This window comes from Rhineura floridana, chromosome 2 (genome assembly GCF_030035675.1).
Source record: "Rhineura floridana isolate rRhiFlo1 chromosome 2, rRhiFlo1.hap2, whole genome shotgun sequence".
NCBI lineage: Eukaryota > Metazoa > Chordata > Lepidosauria > Squamata > Rhineuridae > Rhineura > Rhineura floridana.
The window spans coordinates 135,311,245-135,332,332 of NC_084481.1; the positions used below are offsets into that span (position 1 = coordinate 135,311,245).

Below are 21,088 nucleotides of genomic sequence, written 5' to 3' on the forward strand. Positions count from 1 at the left end.
ACTTGTCAAGGATTATCAATACCTCGGCACAGTCATTAACCAAAATGGAGACAATAGTCAAGAAATCAGAAGAAGGCTAGGACTGGGGAGGGCAGCTGTGAGAGAACTAGAAAAGGTCCTCAAATGCAAAGATGTATCACTGAACACCAAAGTCAGGATCATTCAGACCATGGTATTCCCGATCTCTATGTATGGATGTGAAAGTTGGACAGTGAAAAAGGTGGATAAGAGAAAAATCAACTCATTTGAAATGTGGTGCTGGAGGAGAGCTTTGCGCATACCATGGACTGCGAAAAAGACAAATATTTGGGTGTCAGAACAAATTAAACCAGAACTGTCACTAGAAGCTAAAATGATGAAAATGCAGTTATCATAATTTGGACACATCATGAGAAGACATGATTCACTAGAAAAGACAATAATGCTGGGAAACACAGCAGGGAGGAGAAAAAGAGGAAGGCCAAACAAGAGATGGATTGATTCCGTAAAGGAAGCCACAGACCTAAACTTACAGGATCTGAGCAGGGTGGTTCATGACAGATGCTCTTGGAGGTTACTGATTCATAGGGTCGCCATAAGTCATAATCGACTTGAAGGCACATAACAACAACAACAACAGACATAGAAAAAGTCTACATTCTCCAAAAGACCCCTAACCTAAAAATACAAATTAAGGGAAATAGTGACAAAAGAGGGCGGGAGACATATAATCACTTTTTAATATATATTTATAATTGCTTGCATGACGTAATATTTATGAACAGGTACTGAGTTAAAGGTATATATAGCCATCATTAATCCATACCAATAAATAGATCAACCAAAGGTTGTAATGAATCAGTCATCACATCTTTACTTAAGGATTGCTTTGCCATTTTTATAGACTTGTGAGGAAAACATGAGCACTTTTCATCTTTGATAAGTCAAACATTTTTTCTGTTGTTCTGTAGCTTCTTTGAATGTAGCCTTGTACTTTCAGAAGGTTATTACAATTTTAATAGACTGCAAAAAAATCCAATTTAGAAAGTTTTTCATACCTCTGAGGTGGCTTTAAGGTTCTGGTTTTACATTGGAAGCTAATGACACCCCTAGTATGTAGCCCAAGTTACTTTGTGTGACAAGGTTAGACAGATAAATTTAGCTGGAGTAGCTTCAGAGCTTCACTGCCACTTCAAACAAGCAGATTCCTTTAAATTGATTATGTAGGTGCTGCTGTTACAGAAAAACCCATTACTACTTTTGTAATAGACTTTAAAAAAAAAGTTCTAGTCCTGGCCCAAGCTTGCTATACTATATGTTGTTCCATTTGCTCTGATTGGGACATTGATGGTACCCTAAGGACAAGCAATAGAGATAATTAAGATGCTGCGGATCTTGAAAGTGAGTAGTGCATTTTTTAAAACTGCCCTGAGCTCTAGGCCAAATGGAGCTTGAAAGAGATGGGGAATGCCCAGCTGTGATGAGATGTCAGACAAGCTCAAAGCGGGTCATTGTGTGGATAAAAGGAAAATAATAGAGGAAACGAATGGAATAAAGTAGTGCTGTGCTGAAAATGTCTTCTGTGTTTTCTCCCTCACCCCAACTATTTTCTATCAAAACAAAATCCATACAGAAATACAGAGGGGAGGGGGGAAATCAGTGAAATTCTCATGGGAGGGGTTGCAGAGTGCCTTTCTTTCATTCTACAAACCATCTCTCTCTGACGTGTGATCCATCTCTCCACTCCTGAAGTAAGCTCAACCCCATGCTCACCAAAATTCAAAAATGTCTTGCTAATGAGGCAGAAAAACCAATGTCTCTTTTACAGGAGAAGAAAGCTTTCAAGAAATTGGAGGGCAGGTTTCAACACTGCTCTAGATGAAAGACAGACAGAACATGTCATTATGGAACTGAAGGTTTAGATGGATGATTTGTATGAATCCCCTTTCCAGCCTCTGGTTTGGGATCAGAAGGGGATTTAACTGGTCAGACTAGTTTCCTTTGTTAAGCTAGCATGTGAGGTAATGGGTTTACCAAGTGGCTACAATTAACATATGCAAGAATATAGCACAGAGAGATTCTATTGCTATTTAAACTCTTCCCCCCCAATCCTGTAGCCAAAGAGAGGCTTGTGCTTTGAGTCTTGTCCGGAGAAGCTGGGAACTAGAAAGACACAGAGAGGCCTGCTCTGTGCACAATGGCTTTGGGGTACCTCCCTCCTAGCCTGGTGGAAAAGCAAGATCTGTTGAACTGTTAATACTGAGAACCCCTCCATATTATGCTCAGATTGTATATACATGAAAATAAAAACCATATATCCTATAAGACACCACAGTCACTGCAGACCTTCTTTCCAAGGAAACCAAACCATAGGTAAAATGAAGCAACCCCTGGAAGTCTCACACCACTCAGAGATTGTGGTGCCCCCCCTGGTGTCAGAAGGTGGATTGTGGTGGTCTCCCTGGTGTCAGAAGGGGGGATTGAGTTTCCTGCAGGAAGCATTGGGAGCAAGGTGTGCCTTAGTCAAAATGGAGGGAAAAATTAAATTGATGTATGAGCAGCAAAGGCAACAGGAGTGTCAGGAGGACCAGCAGCAAATGGAGCAAAGCCAGCACCAGCAGGAGCAGCTGAAAAGCAGTCTTGAAGACAAAATGGACGCTGCCTTACTGAAGCTCCAGCAGCTGGGTGTGTGTGTGAAAGCATCTTAGAAGAGAAAATGGAGACCCCATGTGAGGAGGTGAGAGCCGTGCCTCATCAGCCATTACAAGGGCTTGAGATTGACCCAGGACCCCAGCTGCAGGGCACTCAGACTGGGGTGGCTAAATAGAACAAGGAAGAGGTTGGGCAGTTGAAGGGATTAGATTGTGAGGAGCCGCAATCAATGACAGGCCTAGTTTGTCCAGAAGCCTGCCAGTGGGGAAGACAGCTGGAAGAAAAGCTCCAAGAATTGGAGGAGTACAGGCTAGAAAATTTATTTATTTATTTCATTTAATTTAATTTATATACCGCCCTAAGCCCAAGGGCTCTCTGGGCGGTGTACATAAAATAAAGCAAGAATAAGGTGCCTCAGAGAAAAGTGGAATGCAGGCTGGGAAGTAGCTGCTGCTGATAGATATCTCTGCTTCATGTGTGCCTGCTATTGAAGAGAAAGTGCACTTTCTCTTCAATAGCAAAGTGCAGGAGGAAGAAAGGGCCTTGGAGAAAGGTGAACTACAGGCTGGAGAAGAGCAGCTGTTGATAGATTTCTCCACTCTGTGTGTGCCAGCTATGGATGAGAACGTGCAGAAGAAGCCATGTGTGCATGTGAAGAAGCTGCCAGTACCAGCTGTGTAAGTGCAGGAGAGACCACAGTCTCTGCTGACCTTCTTTCCAAGGAAACCAAACTTTGGCTAAGTGAAGAAACCCCTGGAAGTCTCGCACCACTTAGAAATTGGGGTGGCACACAACAATATATTCCCATATGTTCAACAGTACTATAAGATTTCTTTCAAAATGGTGTAAATTACTGTCATTCAAAGAGTAAAACACGTCTGTTGGGAAAGACTGCATTCCTGATCCCTTTATTTGCTCTTTGCGAAAATGAGATTATCATTCTTTGGACACATCATAAGAAGACATGATTCACTAGAAAAGACAATGATGCTGGGAAAAACAGAAGGGAGTAGAAAAAGAGGAAGGCCAAATAAGAGATGGATTGATTCCATAAAGGAAGCCACAGACCTGAACTTACAAGATCTGAACAGGGTGGTTCATGACAGATGCTCTTGGAGGTCACTGATTCATAGAGTCGCCATAAGTCGTAATCAACTATGTTCCGATGTGGCCAAGAAGTGGCCTAAGAATTTAAATCTAAATATATACCTCAGCTGTAAAAGAGCCTGAGGGAAAATAAAACAATATAGTGGCATAAGAATAGGAAAATAAGAAGAGAAGCCTCCCCATAATAAATGTACTCCAGAACATAATGCTTGTAGTTGCAAGTGTGCTGCTTCATTGATTTCACTAGGTTTGTAGGAATAAACATGACAGTGGTCAACCATATGGAGTTAGCACTAGTAGCGATGGCTAAGTTTGATCTTTTTATTTTACAAATGAAAATGCTTGTTGAAGCAGCTGACTTCTAATGCCCACATTCATTGGGTAACCTCTCTCAATTTTATCTGGGTACTTAGCTGTGAATGATCTGTGATTTCAGACTACTGTTTTCAGATCATGCGCTAATGGGGTAGGAATAGAAAGTAGGAATGGGGAGGCAGGTGGTGAATGATGAATCAAAAGGGCAAAGGATTAGAGTGGAGACAGGCTCCCCAAAACCATCAGTTTACACTTGAGGAGGTGCAATATCTTTCTTGTAGACTACTCCTTGTTTTAGGTCACTACTGAAACATATCTCACTGGAGTCAATTGAAACAATTAAATGCAGAGAGAGCCCAAGAAAACCTATTAGATGAGGCATAAATCAAGTTACAAAACTTTTTTTTAAAAGTGAATATAGACCTAAAGCTTCTTGCCACTTCTCTAAGTCATCTTCTTAATAAATTTAAGACAGATATTAGTGTGGTGTATTATTTATTTATTAAAATAATTTGTATTCTGGCTTTGGTACCCTGTATGACCACCTGTGTTGGAAGAGACAGGTGGAATGTGACTCTCTTGATCCTACTTGATTGTTCAGCAGCTTTCAGTACCATTGACCATGGTATCCTTCTGGAGTAACTGTCTGAGCTGGGTTTAGGGGGCACTGCATTGTGATGGTTCTGTTCCTATTTGGATGACTGGCTCCATAAGGTGGTTCTTGTAGAGCACTGCTTGGCTTTGTGGGTTTTCCAGTATGGGTTCTGCAGGGGTCAGTTCTGTCCCTCATGTTGTTTATCATCTATATGAAACCACTGAGTGGCGTCATATGGTGTTTTGGAGTGTGTTATCATAAGCATGCTGATGACACACACCTCTATTTCTCCTTTTCATCTTCTGCAGGTGAGGTAGTGGATGTGCTGAATCAGTGCTTGGTTGAGATAATGGACTGGATGAGGGTCAATAAACTGAAGCTTAATCCAGACAAGAATGAGATGCTGTTTGTGAGTGGTACCTCTGACCAGCTGAGTGGTGTGGGGCCTGCAGTAGATGGGGTCACACTTCCTCTGAAGGAGCAGGTTCATAGTTTGGGCGTTCTCCTGGATCCATAGCTGTCCCTTGAGGTACATGTGGCCTCAGTGGGGTGGAGTGCCTTCCAGTAGCTTAGGCTCATGACTCATATATGACCTATCTGGACATGGATAACTTGGCTACAGTAATCTATGCTCTGGTAACCCCAAGGCTGGATCACTGCAATGTGCTTTACATTGGGCTGCCTTTGGACACAGTTTGGAAGCTTCATCTGGTGCAGAATGTGGCTGCCTGATTGTTGATGGGTTAAAGGCCAACAGATCATATAACACTGGTTCTGTTCTGGTTACACAGGCAGCCTGTATGCTTCCAAGCCCAATTCAAAGCACTGGTTTTAACCTATAAAACTTCTTATGGCTCAGGACCACAATATCTTCTGGAATGCCTCTCCTGATATGAACCTACCTGAACTTGTATATCTTATTCAGAGGCCCTTCTTCAGGTCCACCTTCTGAGGAATGCACGGAGGGTAGTGACAAGGGAGAGGACCTTTTCAGTTGTGCTTCCCATCTGTGGAATGCACTCGCCAGTGAGGTCTGCCTGTCACCTTCACTGACATCTTTTCAGCAGCAGATAAAGACTACTTTTCCCCAGGCATTTGATAGACTGAGATGATGTTGTTTGTATTAGTGTGCTGCTAAAGCTTTCTGTGGCTGTGTGGCGTAGTTGTTTTACTGTTTTGTTTTTATGGCATTGTTATACATCAGTCAGCTGATGATATTAAATTGTTCAGGGTCATTAAAACAAAAAGGAATTGTGAAGAACTCCAAAAACACCTCTCCTGACTCAGTGAATAGGTGGTAAAATGGCAAATGAAATTCAATGTAAACAAGTATAAAGTTATGCATACTGGAGCAAAAAACCTTAATTTTACATACATGCTCATGGGGTTTGAACTGGCCATGACTGACCAGGAATGAGACCTTGGGGTCATAGCAGATAGTTCGATGAAGATGTCGACCCAGTGTGCGGCAGCTATGCAAAAGGTAAATACCATGCTAGGGATCATTAGGAAAGGTATTAAAAATAAACTGCCAATATCACAATGTCGTTATGTAAATCTATGGTGTGGCCACATTTGGAATATTGTATACAGTTCAGATCACCTTACCTCAAAAAGGATATTGTACAGCTGGAAAAGGTCCAGAAAGGACAACCAAAATGATCAAGGGGATGGAGCAGCTTCCATATGAGGAAAGATTCCAGCATTTTGGGCTTTTTAGTTTACAGAAGAGATGAGGTGATATGATAGAAGTCTACAACATTATGCATGACATGGAGAAAGAGTATTAAGAAAAACTTTTCTCCCTCTCTCGATAGCACTAGAACTCGTGGACATCTAATGAAGATGAATGATGGAAGATTCAAGACAGGCAAAAGAAAGTACTTCTTCACACAGTGCACAGTTAAATTATGCAATTTGTTCCCACAAGGGGCAGTGATGGCCACCAACTTGGATGGATTTAAAACAGGATTAACCAAATTAATGGAGGAAAAGGCTATCAATGACTATGATCTGCCTCCATAGGTAGAGGAAGTATGCTTCCAAATACCAGTTGCTGGAAACTGCAGGAGGGGAGAATGCCTTTGCACTCAGGTCCTACTTGCAGGCTTTCCATGGGCAACTGGTTGGCCACTGTGAGAATAGGATGCTGGAGCAGATGGGCCATTGGCCTGACCCAGTAGGCTAATTCTTATTTTCTTATGTTAAACTGTGAAATCATTCTATTTCATCCTCACAACATTGTAAATTAGTTTAGGCTGAGAAATTGAAAGTGGTTGAATGTCATGCAATACACTTTATGAGTGGGCTTATAACTTAGTCTCTTGGGTGCAAGTCCAACAATCTATCTACTATACCACACTGGCTCTTCCATTTTCTTAATCATTACAATACATGTCTTTTTTACAAGCTTAGTCAGAGTCTAATTCTGAAAAGTATGCCTATGACTCCAAAGCTAGTCTCTGATCATGAATTCTTAAAGCTCAATAGTATGCATACTGTATATCTTTGGGAGTAAATCCCATGGTGTTCAGTGAGGCTAATTCACAGTGAAGAACTGCATTTTTAAGCTGCTTCTGTTGTTGTTATGACTCACCATTCTATAGCTTGACACACTTATTTAAAATGATTTCTATTGAAATTAGTGAGACTTTCTTCTAAATGAACATCGTTAAAAAGAAGATTGCTTTGTTTCACTAAATCTGCACTAAATCTGCTTTAGTTTTTTGTGGATTTAATAACTTCAGGAAAAAATCAAGTTACAAAAAGCTAATGAGATGAGAAAAGGAATTTATATTCACCAGCATACATTATGCAAGTAGAGTTTTTGACATGGAACACACCTGGAATGGGCTCTAATGGCACATGAAAGCTCTGAGGAAGCTTTTATTCAACAGGAAATGATTAGCATTAGAAGGATAGCTGTTAATGGTGCTTTTTGTTGGCAGTGTAGTGGATAGAATACTATAGAACGTGGACTGAAATTTGCTCTATTTGTCAGGCTTGGGTGTACTTATTTATTTTTAAATTTATATCCCACCCTTCTTCCCAGGAAGGAGCCCAGGGTGTGTAATCAAGCACAATCAAGTAAGTCACAATGGATGTGGGTTTTTTCCTCTGAATAAGCATGGCTTGGTTTACTGCACTGCTAAAGAACAATCCTAGGGGTCCTTGGGAGGGCATTCCAGGGGTCATAGGATTTACTGGTTCTTCTTCTCCAAGGGTCAAGAGAGGGGTCTGCTCTCTGTAAGGGAGATCTGACATCAGATGCCTCCTCTGAGAGACTGTGAAAAGGTCCACACCCAGTTCCTCTCTAGCACTGGAGCTCCAATATCAGAGAAGGAAAAGAGGAGGCATTACAGGGGCATGTTGCGGGTGTGCCAGGAGAGGGTATGGATCCTCCTATTTCTCCCAACATGTCCCTGTAGCAGGGAACAAATACACCAGCTTGGGTGTATTTATTTATTTTTAAATTTATATCCCACCCTTCCTCCCAGGAGCCCAGTGCATGTAATCAAGCACATGTACCTAAGTCATGTCACGATGGATGTGCTTTCAGTATAAAGCACTGAAAAAGAATGCCCACCTTTGATTCTTTGCACACATACACATCCCAGCAGACATCCTATACATACTTACCTGGGAGTAAGCACTGGACTCAATAGGACTTCCTCTAAAACATGTCACTGCTTGCAGAAACATAGAGCTCATTTCTGTGGAATAACAACTTATCACCCCTGTCCTGGCCTTGCATGGTACAACAAAGCAATAAGGTACATGCTGAGAATCAAGCTTTATTAAAAATCTGTCCATGCTTCTAAACCCAAACAGGAATCAGCCCCAGTGAACATAGTGCGATATACTTCAGAGTAAACAGGATTGCTCTGTGAAACTATTATACTTACATTTTACCTTTTAAACCTTCTTCACAAAAAATTATGAAACAGACATATACAATTTTATGAGCCAAAGCCCAATTCCAATGTATCTTGGGATAGTAGAATGTCTCAAACAAAGCCATATGTGTTGTGTCAGGAGAACATCACTTTAATCTGCTTGCCTGGATCAGTTTTTGCTTGGGGAGAAAAGGAACTTTTTTTAAAACCAAGTATGTTAGTTCTTAACCAGAAACGAACATAGGCAATTTTAGGAGGTACACCTGAACATGTCACCTCTGATCGTGTAAACTAAAGTGTACAGTTCTTTGTTTACATTGCAGTTATTCTAAGTAAACTATCTACATGACATCAGGCTACCACTGGTTAACCTAACACAATCCAGGTTACAAATGGATTACAAACATAAAACAAAGATTAAATGCATGCAAAGCATATAAGCAAGTGAGCCTGGCAACAGACTTCACATCAAATCATACACATGCAACATGAAATTGCATGAAATGAAATATGTTTTCCCATGTTATATATTAGAATTTAGGCTGAGAGTCTCAAGACCAAAGGAAAATCTGTGTGACAACCATTTGATATGGTAGTGATATTTATTTATTTGCATGCAGAATTAGAGAAGGGTGAGAATTTTGCTAAAATTGAACTTGGCATCAGACTTCCCAATAGTGCACAAGTTCGCTAACTCTGTGAACCTATCCTGAATGCTGTGAATTTTCCTGCCTTTTCCCAACAACAGATTTTTTTAAAAAAAGAAAAAAACAAATGCAGGAAACTTTGTTTGTTAATGGGAAACTGACCAGCCTGCCTCTGCTTTGCCAAACTTGAAACTGACAAGGTTGTGCCTTTGCTTTGCTAAGGTGAAACTGACCCCCTGTGTTTGCTTTGCTAATGCCAGACTGACTAGCCTGTGTGTTTGCTTTGCATTAAAGCAATCTCTAACTGTCTTCCAGGGCTGGGGGGAAGGATCCAATACTATTCAGGAAGAAGAGAAAGGAGGTGAGTTTGGAAGGAGGGGGGATTGTGAGGGTGGGCACTGGGCAGAGGGAAATCCACTTTTCTTTCCTTTGGGATGTTGTTAGACTACAACAGACATCATTCCTGACCACTGGTCGTGCAGGCTGTGGTTCATGGCACTTGCAGTCCAACATCATCTGGAATATCACAGGTTCTCAACCCCTATTGTACATGTCTTCTCCATTGAATAAAATAAGGGAAAATTAACTCTATAATTTCACAAGTACGCAGTGGATTTTCACCATGAGTATCAAAGGCATACTCTAATGGAATGCATTCTTCTTATTATTATTACTTAAAAACCAGCCTCCAAAAAGACAGCTTTAAAGTATGATTTTTACTGGCAAAAACATTACCAGAAACAGAATTTTTTGATCTTCTGGAACTCAGCAATTTTTCATCTCAGGTAACATGAAGGAGATGTCAGTTTCATATTTACAGGACAATTTATATGAATTATATACAGAATATAATTGTCATGCTTAGTAGTGGTAGAATACTAGAAGTAGGCATGCACTTCCATGACTGACTAATATGAAATAGTGGGGAAGTGAGAAATGAGGTTCTCTAGAAACTCATTGCAACTTTTCTAGATGTGTCAGAAGTTTGAACATAAGCATCCATGAAATAAATGTTATTGCATAGTAATAGATAGTTTGAAGATTTAGAATTACCAGCCAGTATTGCCATAGCAAGTGCCTGCCCTTTAAGAACATTTTCATAGTGAAAAACTGCTGAAATCAGGAACATTTTGGACAATGTATAATAGAAAGCAAATTTCCCTTTCAGTTTTTCAAATCCTTTTGAATATGTATGTTGACAGATAGTGATCCCCCACCCCATCCCAGTTCACATTAGAGGAATAAAACCATTAGGCCAGATTACTTTAATGTTACACTGCCTGTAAGCAAATACCTTTGCCAGCTCAAGTGACAAACTCACCTTAAAAATCAAATCCTTTTTCCCATAGCGAAGCTCCTTCAGTTGGGCTTGAATCTTTTTCGACTGCAAGCAGAAGATAACACATTAATCTTCTAAGTAATTTATATTTAAAAATCTGCAGAGTAAAAGATATTAAATTTCAGGCAACAGGAAGGTCTATCCTCAGGTGTGTGTGTGAAAACTGCTGTGTGTGTGTGTGTGTAAAATTACAACTACTGATGAAATAAATTGTGTTTGCCAGAGCTATACTGGTCTTGTCTACCGTAACAACATAAAGCAAAGGGCAGACATGTGACCTTTTATACTAGGGAATATGGCAACACAACTGCCACATAAAGTATGACGCTGCTCTCGGACTAGAATACACAAGTTGGCATGGAACTTAAGCAGCTTGAATGAAGGGAACCTCATACAAATAAAGAAGGTTTCCCATTGCCCCCCCCAAACCTCCATGGAGGGTTATAAGACCCTCCTTAACAGTGTGAGATAGGACACAAGGGACTGTTAGGGAAAGAGACATTGCCCACAATTGGATGGAGCCCCTTTTCATGAGCTCTCTCTGCTCACAGAATGTGGATCTCCCCCCCCCCCCCCGCATAGAGGAACATCTCCACATCCTCTACAAAGGCTTTTCAGGGAGTATGGAAGGCTGGAGGGATAGGGGGAACAGGAAGGAAAGTGTTCTTCCTTCCACTCATAGGTTCCAGCTCTTTGAGTTTAAGAACCTTTTAAAATGGGCACAGGCATCTAGGGCTTGGAAGTATTTCAACACACACTGATTTTCTAACCAAATTTTCCACAAATTATAGTTATAAAATATGGGTTAGAAAAGGAAACAGATGAAATTGTGCTGGCAAGGGTTTGAGCTTTACTGTTTTCTGTCACTTCATATCTGCAAATCAGTGTCGTAAGCCATGCAGGGAATCCTTGTTAGAGCAGAAAAATCTTCTAGAACTATGCTAAATAAATAAATGTGTAACACTGGATGTATGTCAACTTCTCACATTAAGCACAAGTGAACAAAAAACAGTCTTATGAAATCTTAATTTTATAGTTACGATTCACACATGCAAATTGCAGTGCGGTGATGGTTTCCAATAGTAGAATGTTCACATGTAGCAGCCTGCTGCCATCTGGTTTGAGCCATGTTCACCATGCTATCATGGACACACACACGTTTGCAAACTGTTCTGGGAAAAGCTAGAGCTATCAGGACGAGGAACCAGCATGTCTGTGGTTCTGACATGGTGCTGAAGGGTTCCTGTCAGGAAGGTACTGGTTCTGAACATACAAAAGTACTTTTTAAATTGCTGTTCCTTGAATTCACAAGTTCTTTTAAAGCACTTAAGAGAGCAAAATGCTTTGTAGCATTTAAAGATAAGTCTTGATGAGTGTGCATCCTATTAATCTGCATGCACAGTAACTTAATACCAAGAAGAATATTCAAGAAAGAATCTTTGGATACATTGCAACTGAATAATAGCTCAATTCTACGCATGTCTTCTTGGATGTAAAGCAGTTCAAAAGGGCTTATTGCCAGGTATGTTTGCATGAGATTGTAGCCTAAATGAAACTGCTGCCCCATTAGTTTGTAATCTGACTCTCAGCTGTTCTTCAAAGTCTCAGGGAGACTATTTCCTTTCCTATTCCTGCTACATGAGATCTTTAAAGATGGAGAAGTCAAGGTCTGAATTTGAACCTACAATTTTATGCATAGAAAGTATGTGATCTGACACTGAGCCATGGGCCCCCACTAAATGTGTTTTAGATATTATCAAATACTGCAGATTAGAAATATGAACCTGAACCTCCTCTGTCTATGTTAGTTTCACCTCTTGCACAGATTGTATTCAACTGCTCCTATTTCACAGGTTGGCTAGTGGCACGATGACAGATTGGAATCACTCCACTACAAGATAAAACTGAAAGCTTTTTCCTTTGGCACAATATTTAGAACACTGGCTTCATGTTCTAGAAGGGGTGAAATCAACCTTTGAAAAGAAAATGTTCATTGACAGCTACATGGCTATAGACCATTTCCTGGTGGCTTAAAAGCCCTACTAAGCCAAGACTGACACCTGTTAATGAGGACATCTTTGATCATGTCCATGCCATGCAGCTATCTTTAATGTCACACTGACATGGTCTTTTAAAACTAAAAACAAAACAAAACTAGAAGCAAGAATCTCCCCCCTCCATTAGCTATTTTTTAGATCATTAACTTACTAATTTTCATGGTAGCATCTTTCATTCTAATTTTGAAACTGATGCTGAATTATTTGCTTTCTTATCATTAGACTCATCTTGTTATTAATTTACACTTTAATAATATTCAGCATATAGGGAGCTGCTTTATATTGCGTGAAACATAGAAAGCTGCCTTATATTAGGTCAGACTATTTCTCCATATACCAGCATTATCTGCTCCTTGACATTACCTGCTTCCTGACCCTTTTATCTGGAGAAGCTAGGGACACAACCTGAGACCTACTGAATGAAAAGCTTGTGCTCTGCCATTGATCTATGGTCTCTCCAAACAGAATATAGGGTATTCTATTACTGTCAACCATGGTCAGATGCAGGTCTCAAAATAGGGGGGGGGGGTTATAGAGTTGTCATGCCATACAAAATTTCATAACGGCATATGCTTGGGATCAAAACTAAGGTGGCATAGGTGCAAAGAACATACTCAATTGCTGAGCTAGCCATTCAGAGGTAACTGTTGGCTAAACAATGCAAATAAATTCAAGCCATTGTTTAAATGATCGAGCTATTTGGCAAATCAATATGCTGAGTACTTTAACTCATTAACCAAATTCAATGAAATATAGGTACACCAAAGTTACACAACTTCAAAATACATGACCCATAATAATCTTTTTTTAAAAAAAAATCACTGAGATTCCATATGTATATATTATCTCATAGGAATACAGGAAGCTGCTTTTACTAAGCTTGACCATGGGTCTATCTAGCTCAGTATTGTATACAGATTAGAAGCAACTCTCCAGGGTACTAGACAGGAGTCTTAGAAGCCATACCTGGAGATGGATGCTAGTGATTGAATCTAGAACTTCCACTGTGGTGCCCATAACACCTCTGTGTAGGCACTCAAAACTCTGAGCTTTCCTTCCTTCCTTCCTTCCTTTTTTTTTTTTAAAAAGTAAGTCTCTAGTCCATCTAGAAAGAAAGTTATGAAGCAAAATGTCCAGGTACCCTTCTAAGTGATTTCTGTGAAATGAGCCAGCCCAGCTGCTCCCACCTGTCAGTGTTTGTAGCCAATGAGTGAAATCAAAGCTGTGACTGATAAATGAGTTACGTGGATACCAGGCCGTAGGGATCCATGGGGTTCAAACTCACTGTTGTTTCCCCTCTCCCCTTTAGTGCACTTTTCCTGCTTCTGTCTTATTTTCTAGTTCTTGAAATTTCCATAGTTTGCCCTTCCTTTTCCCCTAGCACTCAGGATGCATCTTTCCAGTGGTGGGTTCGTCTGAGATCAGGTACTCTCAAGAAATTACTTTCTGCAAATGTGGACAACCTAGGCTTTATTTTACAGCTGAGATTGGGAGAAAACAGGATTCTTGTTTTTCTAGTGTGGAAATACAAATATTGGGAAAGCTTCACCATGACTGTACTCTCATTAATTTTATGTTATGCAGTGCCCCCCCCATGGCAGCCACTTTGTTAGTGGTACCCACAGACCTCTACAAATTTAAAATGTGCCCACTGATCCAAAAAGCTTGGCAACCCTTGTTTTACATGCAAAGCAAGGAGCTATAAAGCCTCCCGTAAAAATGGAAGGATAGGCAATAGCAGTTGGGGTGAGGCAGCAGCATTGTTCTGATGTCAGATTGCCTGTGTTGCTGCTGCATACTGAATGGAGGGAGGGGTAAGGCAGCAATGACGTCAGTACAGTGCAAATGCACTGGCAGAGCCAATCTGGCATTCCTGTCAGGTCCACACTGACATTGCCCCTTCCTCTACCCATCCCAATATCCAGCAGCGAGGCAGGGGACCAGTAGTCAGAGGAGCACTGGCACCTCACCCAACTATAGCTGAGGATAGCAAGCTGTATTAAACCAAACTAAACCATTGGTCCATCAAGTTTAGTATTGTCTACACTGGCTGGCAGCAGCTGTCCTGGGTTTCCATTGGTCCTTCTAGCCCAGTACTGTCTACTATGACTGGCAATAGGTCTTTCACAGCTGTACCTAGAGATGCCTGGGATTGAACCTTCAACTTTTTGCATGCAAGCATGCGCTCTATCACTCAGCTGTGACATTTCCCCCCAACAAAGAATCTATTTCAAACCCATAGCAAAGCAGGTTTATTATTGACACATCTTCCCTGGTAAAATAAATTTCTCTTGGAAATATGCTCAGTGGGCAATTCTGGAAACTTGTCTCCTCACAAAGATCTATGGGCAAAAAAATACTCTAGGGCACAGATTTAATGCCAAGCATTGGAAAATAAAATCCCCTGTTTTTCATTTAAATTTCAGCTCTCATGTTATTATTCACAGTTACATTGCAAATGTTAAGTGTACTAAACAACATGCAAAACAAAGAGGAAAGAAACAGACATAAAGTAACAAGTGAAGGTTAAAGTATCATGTGCCCAAATAAAACGCTATGGAGTTACAGAAGAAAACCACTGATGTTGGCTAAAACATCCACACAATTAAACAGATCAGAGACAGGTTTGCAAACTCTGTAGCATAAGTCAGAAATGATTCACAATTTAGATTAAGAAAGCAAAAACAAAATAATGACAAAGTAAGCATTCCTTCTTGCCACATTTCAGAAATGAACAGATTCTTCAAATGATTGGCGAAAGCACTATTTAGGGGAATCACCATGAGCCCTCTAGAGAAGGATACAGGGGTGCAGACATCCAGAGATGGGGGGGTCTTAGACCCCTTACTTTTTTGGGAGCCAGGTCCCAGCAGGGCCCCTAAGTTTCCAACATTCTATGAGCCAAGCAGCATGAAAGGTGAGTGTGTTGGCCACTGAAAAGAGTATTCTAACATGTTTCCCTGTCCTCTCCTACTGGTTGGAGCCAATCAAAATGAAAGGAGGTGAGTCAGCCACTGGGAAGGCTCTTCTCAATAGCTAATACACTCTCATTTCATGCTGATTAGCACATAGGAAAGACTCTTCTCAGTGGCTCACTCTCCTTTCATGCTGATTAACTCTTAGGAACATCTGTTGTTGTGGGGGAAGGCATTAACATGGACAGAAAAGCAGAAAGCAGTATTCAGAAGGTTGTATACTCTTAGAAGTGGGGCATGGCTGTGGGGAGCCATGGCTGTGAAAATCACGAAGGCACTCCGCACTTCTGAATTTGCCACTACATTACTGGAAGGATACACATACAAAACCACATAGTTTATTTAGGGCTGCACTGAAATAACAAATCAAACTTCACAGTCCTTTCTGTGGGCTGTGAAGATACCTCCTTTTTTGACTTTGATTTCTTTTGAATAAAAGCTTATGGCCATGAGTGAAGTTTGTCCACTGTGCAGGGGAGGAGAACTTCCCTACAACACAGGAACATTTCTTAATTTCTGGTTTGTGTGTGTCGCTCTCAGCACAGCATAGGAAGGTAAGGGGGTAGCTAGACCAGGGTTGGACCTTTTGTCAGTCAACGACCACATTCCCTCAAAGGTAATCTGTCAAGAGTTGCATGCTGGCAGTGGATAGGAACAGAGCCAAAAATCGGCAAGGCCACCTTCTTTTCACTCTTTCTCTCTCTGCCCCCCACCTCACAATCTTTCATCCCTTTCTCCTAGTGGGCTATGGGGGAGGAGCAGATAGCTCTTCCTTTGTGGAAAAGATGTTTCTGGTTCTTCAGTTCAGCATCCATATTGATAGACAGATCAACTCATTAATAATCTGATGCATTAACAGTTTATGGTGTTCAATGTGCTATGATTAAAGGGAAAAAAAACAAAAGTGCAAGAGCCCAAAAGAAATAAACAGACTTGAATACTTAGCAGTTAAAGGCAACAGGCGGAATCAGGAAAATCAGAACATACATGGACTTTGGCTAAGGGTGTAATTTGGATTTTTAAAAGTCAAACATTGATAAAGGTCTGCTTAAACTAGTACAAACTAGACTGTAAATTAGACTGAATTGCCTTCACCAATGATTTCTGCAAACTTAATATGTTGCATAAGTATGCTATGTGAATGTGAAAGTGATCACAAATTTAATAAGTTGGATATTAATCACAGTTGTCCTCTTGAAATGACAATTAGTTTGTTGATGGGATTGTTGTCAACACTCCCTGAACCATTCTCTTCCTTTTTTTTAGCACTGTGTTTTCATATAGGTTTCATATAGGTTTGAACATTGAGCATCAACAGTGTATTGTCATGTTGGATCCTTGGAACAGAAGAAAAATGTTCATTAAATATCCCCCACCCGATCAGCTGTATTTTGGTATGGAAAGATAAGTTTTAATAGCTTAATTAATCAAGTAATCATTTATTGGCAAGACAACCACCTTCACACAATTGATTGCATTAAGTCCCCAGTCCCACCTGTTGTACCAGACAGGGTACCTTGAACTGATCAAGAATTCTACTACCAAGGCAGCAGTTTAGGTGGCAGTTATTATTCTGGCAACAGTTATTCTCATTTGAAGTATGACAGCAGGATCATCCTAAGCTATTGTAACAGAATGAGGGATGGCTTATAGGAAATGCACTTTAGCTATCACAGTGAGCACAATCCTGCCTGCCTAAAATATGGCACAAAAATGTTTTTAATAGTAGAAGGGGTCTGCCCCATTTGTCTCTACATTGTGATGGCACAGAGATTCACACTGTATCATGGGGAAACATATTAATACATTGGGAAACCAGAAATTAAGACTTCTTAAAAAATATTCTCTTTCCCTCCCATTAAAATTATAAAATTATCTATTGCACAGTGGTGATAGCAGATTTCAAACAACATTTCTGCACATTTTGGTTCTGCTGAAATCAACCATGCTTTCTTTAGTGCAATACCATTTTGATCATGCTATCAAAAGCTATGCTTAAATACAACAACATATAATTGCTAATCTCAGAAAGATTTAGCAGTTGTGGTTCAAAGTACGATGAGTTGGGGATCTGCTGAAATATGGATCTACCCCAATTCTTTAGAAATATGGGGTGAGGTATCTGTATCTCAAGTCAGAGGAGAGGAGTTATGTATTGGGGAAGACAACTTTAGAAATTGGATTAACTCAGAAAACAAAGTGACCCATTTATGATTTCTTTGTCCCACCTATATTCCAAGTCAATCTCATGTGAACATAGGGGAAGTCATCCATTTCTACTCAAAATGGCCCACTCTATGGTACTGTTTTGAAACATGTCAATACGTTTTGAGGCTACCCTAACACCGCCACCAGCATGTGAGGAGGTGTAGCAGCAGCTGTGTCCTCTACGTGATAATGGTGCTGATGATCACTGGGATGGGGATAAGAGGAGGCTGGGGGAGCTCTGGGTTGGTAGCAGTCCTGCAAGTGTGCATGCACCTATGTGACACCAATTCTGCCAACTTGGAGCTCCTCAATCTTGCCAACACCTTGTATCATCATCATCATCATTATCATCATCTAGATTTATATCGCGCCCTTTCTCCCAGTAGGAGACCAGGGTGACAACTAGGAGCCTAGGGAGGCAACATCCCCATTCCAATGAGCAGCAGTGTTGCTGCCACTGGAAAGGCACCACTGCTGCCTAACATTTTGCAAACTTCATACCATGAGTCTGGATCATAGCCGCTGACTGAGGTGCATATTTTTGCACTGAAGTTTGTCTTTATTCCAGCTGTTCCAAATTCCTCAAATGCTCTTAAAACTTTTTTGTGGGGCTCACAGGGCCGGCTCCAGGTTTCTGGAGTATCAGAGTATCAGAGTATCAGAGCCTGGAATCTTCCACAAAATGTGCTGAGAAATAATTCTCATTTTTTGCTGTTTCTGTTGGCATGTCTAATTTAATGTTTTCACAGACAAAAAAGTGTGTGTGGGGGCTGAATCCATCCTTTCCTGTCATTTAAAAAGATATTTGAAAAAAGCACGTAAAATAAATATTTCAATTCTCCACCAGGATTTTCTGCTCACAAAGGAAACTGCCTTATACTGAGTGAGATCATTGATCCATCTACCCCAGTACTGTCTACAATGATTGGCAGCAGCTCTACAGGGTTTCAGGCAGGAGTCTGTCCCAGAAAGTCTCTCAGGTTCAGTCCCTGATGGCATCTCTCCTACCTGGAGATGCCATTGGGGACTGAACCTGAGGGACCTTCTGCATGCAAGGCAGATGCTGCAATGGCCCTTTCCCGGCACTCACAACTTACTTAGGTATGCTGAGATATTAGGAGGCACTCTAGAATTAATCTTAGAACCCCTTATTGCCACATGACACTTGTTTTATCAGAGCACCAGTCTGCCCTTTTCAACAAATACTATTTTTAAAAAGTTAAAATTCCACTTCTCAGAAAAAAAGGCATTCACAACAATTCAGCCACAATTCATTTATATGTTAAGTGTGTATAGTGTACAAAATGACACTAAAGGATACTTCCATGTCACAGGGCTTACATGCAGAGAAACTTTCAGATACTGTAGACCCACATAAATACAGATGCAACACAATACTCCAGCATGGCTCAGTCCATCAGAAACCTTCATAAAAATGTCTAGTAAGAGGAATCACCTTTGATGTCTAGTGCAGAATAAACACACAGCACTGGTGGAGATTTAATGCTCTTAGTACCACTAATATTACGCTTTGTATGAAGGACTGGAAAAAGGGCCTTTCTAAGGATAAACTATTTGTCTCCGAACATGCTATGTTACCACCAGGCATTATAAATGTACAGGTTTCCAAGTTAAAGAGACACATGATAACTAGGATCTCCTGCCAGACCTGGTTTCAAGTCCCTGCTCAGCCATGAAGCTCGCTGGGTGACTTTGGGCCAGTAACTGTCTCTCAGTTTAACCTACCTCACCTGGGTGTTGAGAGGATAAAATGGGGAGGGGAAGAACCATCTTTGAGCTCCTTACAGAAAAAGCAAGATATACATGGAAATAATAATGGGAGCTTCCCAGCTACAACTGGAGTGGTGGGGAGGTGCGGGAGTGGGGGAGAGAGAATTCATATACAAAAACCTCAGGACAGACCTGCACAATGGAAGCTTGCCTGTAAAAGGAGAGGGAAGTTCTTAATACACACAGACTATCAGATCAGTGGGGCAAAGGGAACAAGGGGGTGGGGAGGCAATAATTATTATGTAATTAAGGCTGAAATCCTATGCACTTACCTGGGAGTAAATCCCATTGAACTCAATGGAGCTTACTTTTGAGTAGACATTATTGGATTGCAGCCTAAGAAAATTAAGAAAGTCTTCTTACCTTCCTTTCAAGCTCCACATCCCACTCTTAGGCTGCAATTCTAAGTACATCTACCTGTGAGGAAGCCCTTCTGAATTCAACAGGACTTACTTCTGAGCAGAAATTTAGAGCAGACATAGGCTCTTTTTCAGCCCCTTCTTCCCTTCAGCATTGCCTCACTGCTGCTACAGGTCAGTAAATTCCACTCCTGCTCCCATGCATAAACTCGGGACAGGCGGGCCAGCTCCTTAGTAACCGGCCTGCTGTTTCTGTTTGCCGGCAGCAGCGCAGCTGAGCTGGACAGACTCTGTTGCTGTGGAGCTGGCCGGGGCTTGCCTGCGCCACCGCCTGCTGATTCGCTCCTCCACTGCTGGCCCTGGATGAGATCCTAGGCCCTCAGGCCAGTGCCCAACCTGGCCGTGTGTTCATGGGTGCTCAGGTGCTTGAAAAGAATGCAAGTGCATTTTAACAATGATTCAGGGTTGATGTTTTTAAAAAGAGGGAGATATGGAGTGGGGAGGCAATTATGTCATCGGGGGAGATGGAAGTGCAACAGGGTGTTGGTTGCCCCCAAACTGTCTCCCCATTCAAATAGTCTGGATAGCTGCGGTGACAGCTCCCCTGGATTGAAAATGCTGCTTGTGAATGCCAGGTCAGTGAATGGCAAAACGATGGCCATTCAGGATTTGATCCTGGATGAGCACGCCGACCTGGCTTGTATCATGGAGACCTGGTTGGATGAAGCTGGGGGGGTTAATCTCTCCCAGCTTTGCCCGCCAGGTTTCTCCGTGCAGCAGCAGGTGAGACCTGGGGGACAGGGAGGTGGAGTTGCAGTATATCGTGATGCCATCCCCCTGACCAGGTGCCCTCTCCCACAGTCTTCAGGGTTTGAATGTGTATATTTGAAGTTGGGTGGCCAGGACAGAATAGCGATTCTGTTGGTGTACCGCCCACCCCGCTGCTCAACAGTCTCCCTTCCTGAGCTAGCTGGGGTAGTCTCAGGGTTGGTGTTGGGGTCCCCACGACTTGTGGTATTGGGTGACTTCAACATCCATGCCGAGACCGCTCTGTCGGGAGTGGCTCAGGACTTCATGGCCTCCATGGCAACCATGAGTCTGTCCCAAGTATTATCTGGCCCCACTCATGTCGCTGGTCACACTTTGGACCTTGTTTTCTGTGTTGGAT

The 21,088-nt window shown here is 41.5% G+C and overlaps 1 protein-coding gene across 4 annotated transcripts in view; it reads right to left on the reverse strand.

The window, feature by feature from the left end:
• Positions 1-21,088, reverse strand: part of LUZP2 (leucine zipper protein 2) — a 592,171-nt gene that overhangs the window by 141,736 nt on the left and 429,347 nt on the right. For all 4 annotated transcript variants that reach the window (XM_061610611.1, XM_061610612.1, XM_061610614.1 and 1 more), the window contains exon 7: positions 10,513-10,575. In XM_061610611.1, coding sequence (XP_061466595.1) covers positions 10,513-10,575 — 63 coding nt within the window. The remainder of the gene's footprint in view (positions 1-10,512; positions 10,576-21,088) is intronic.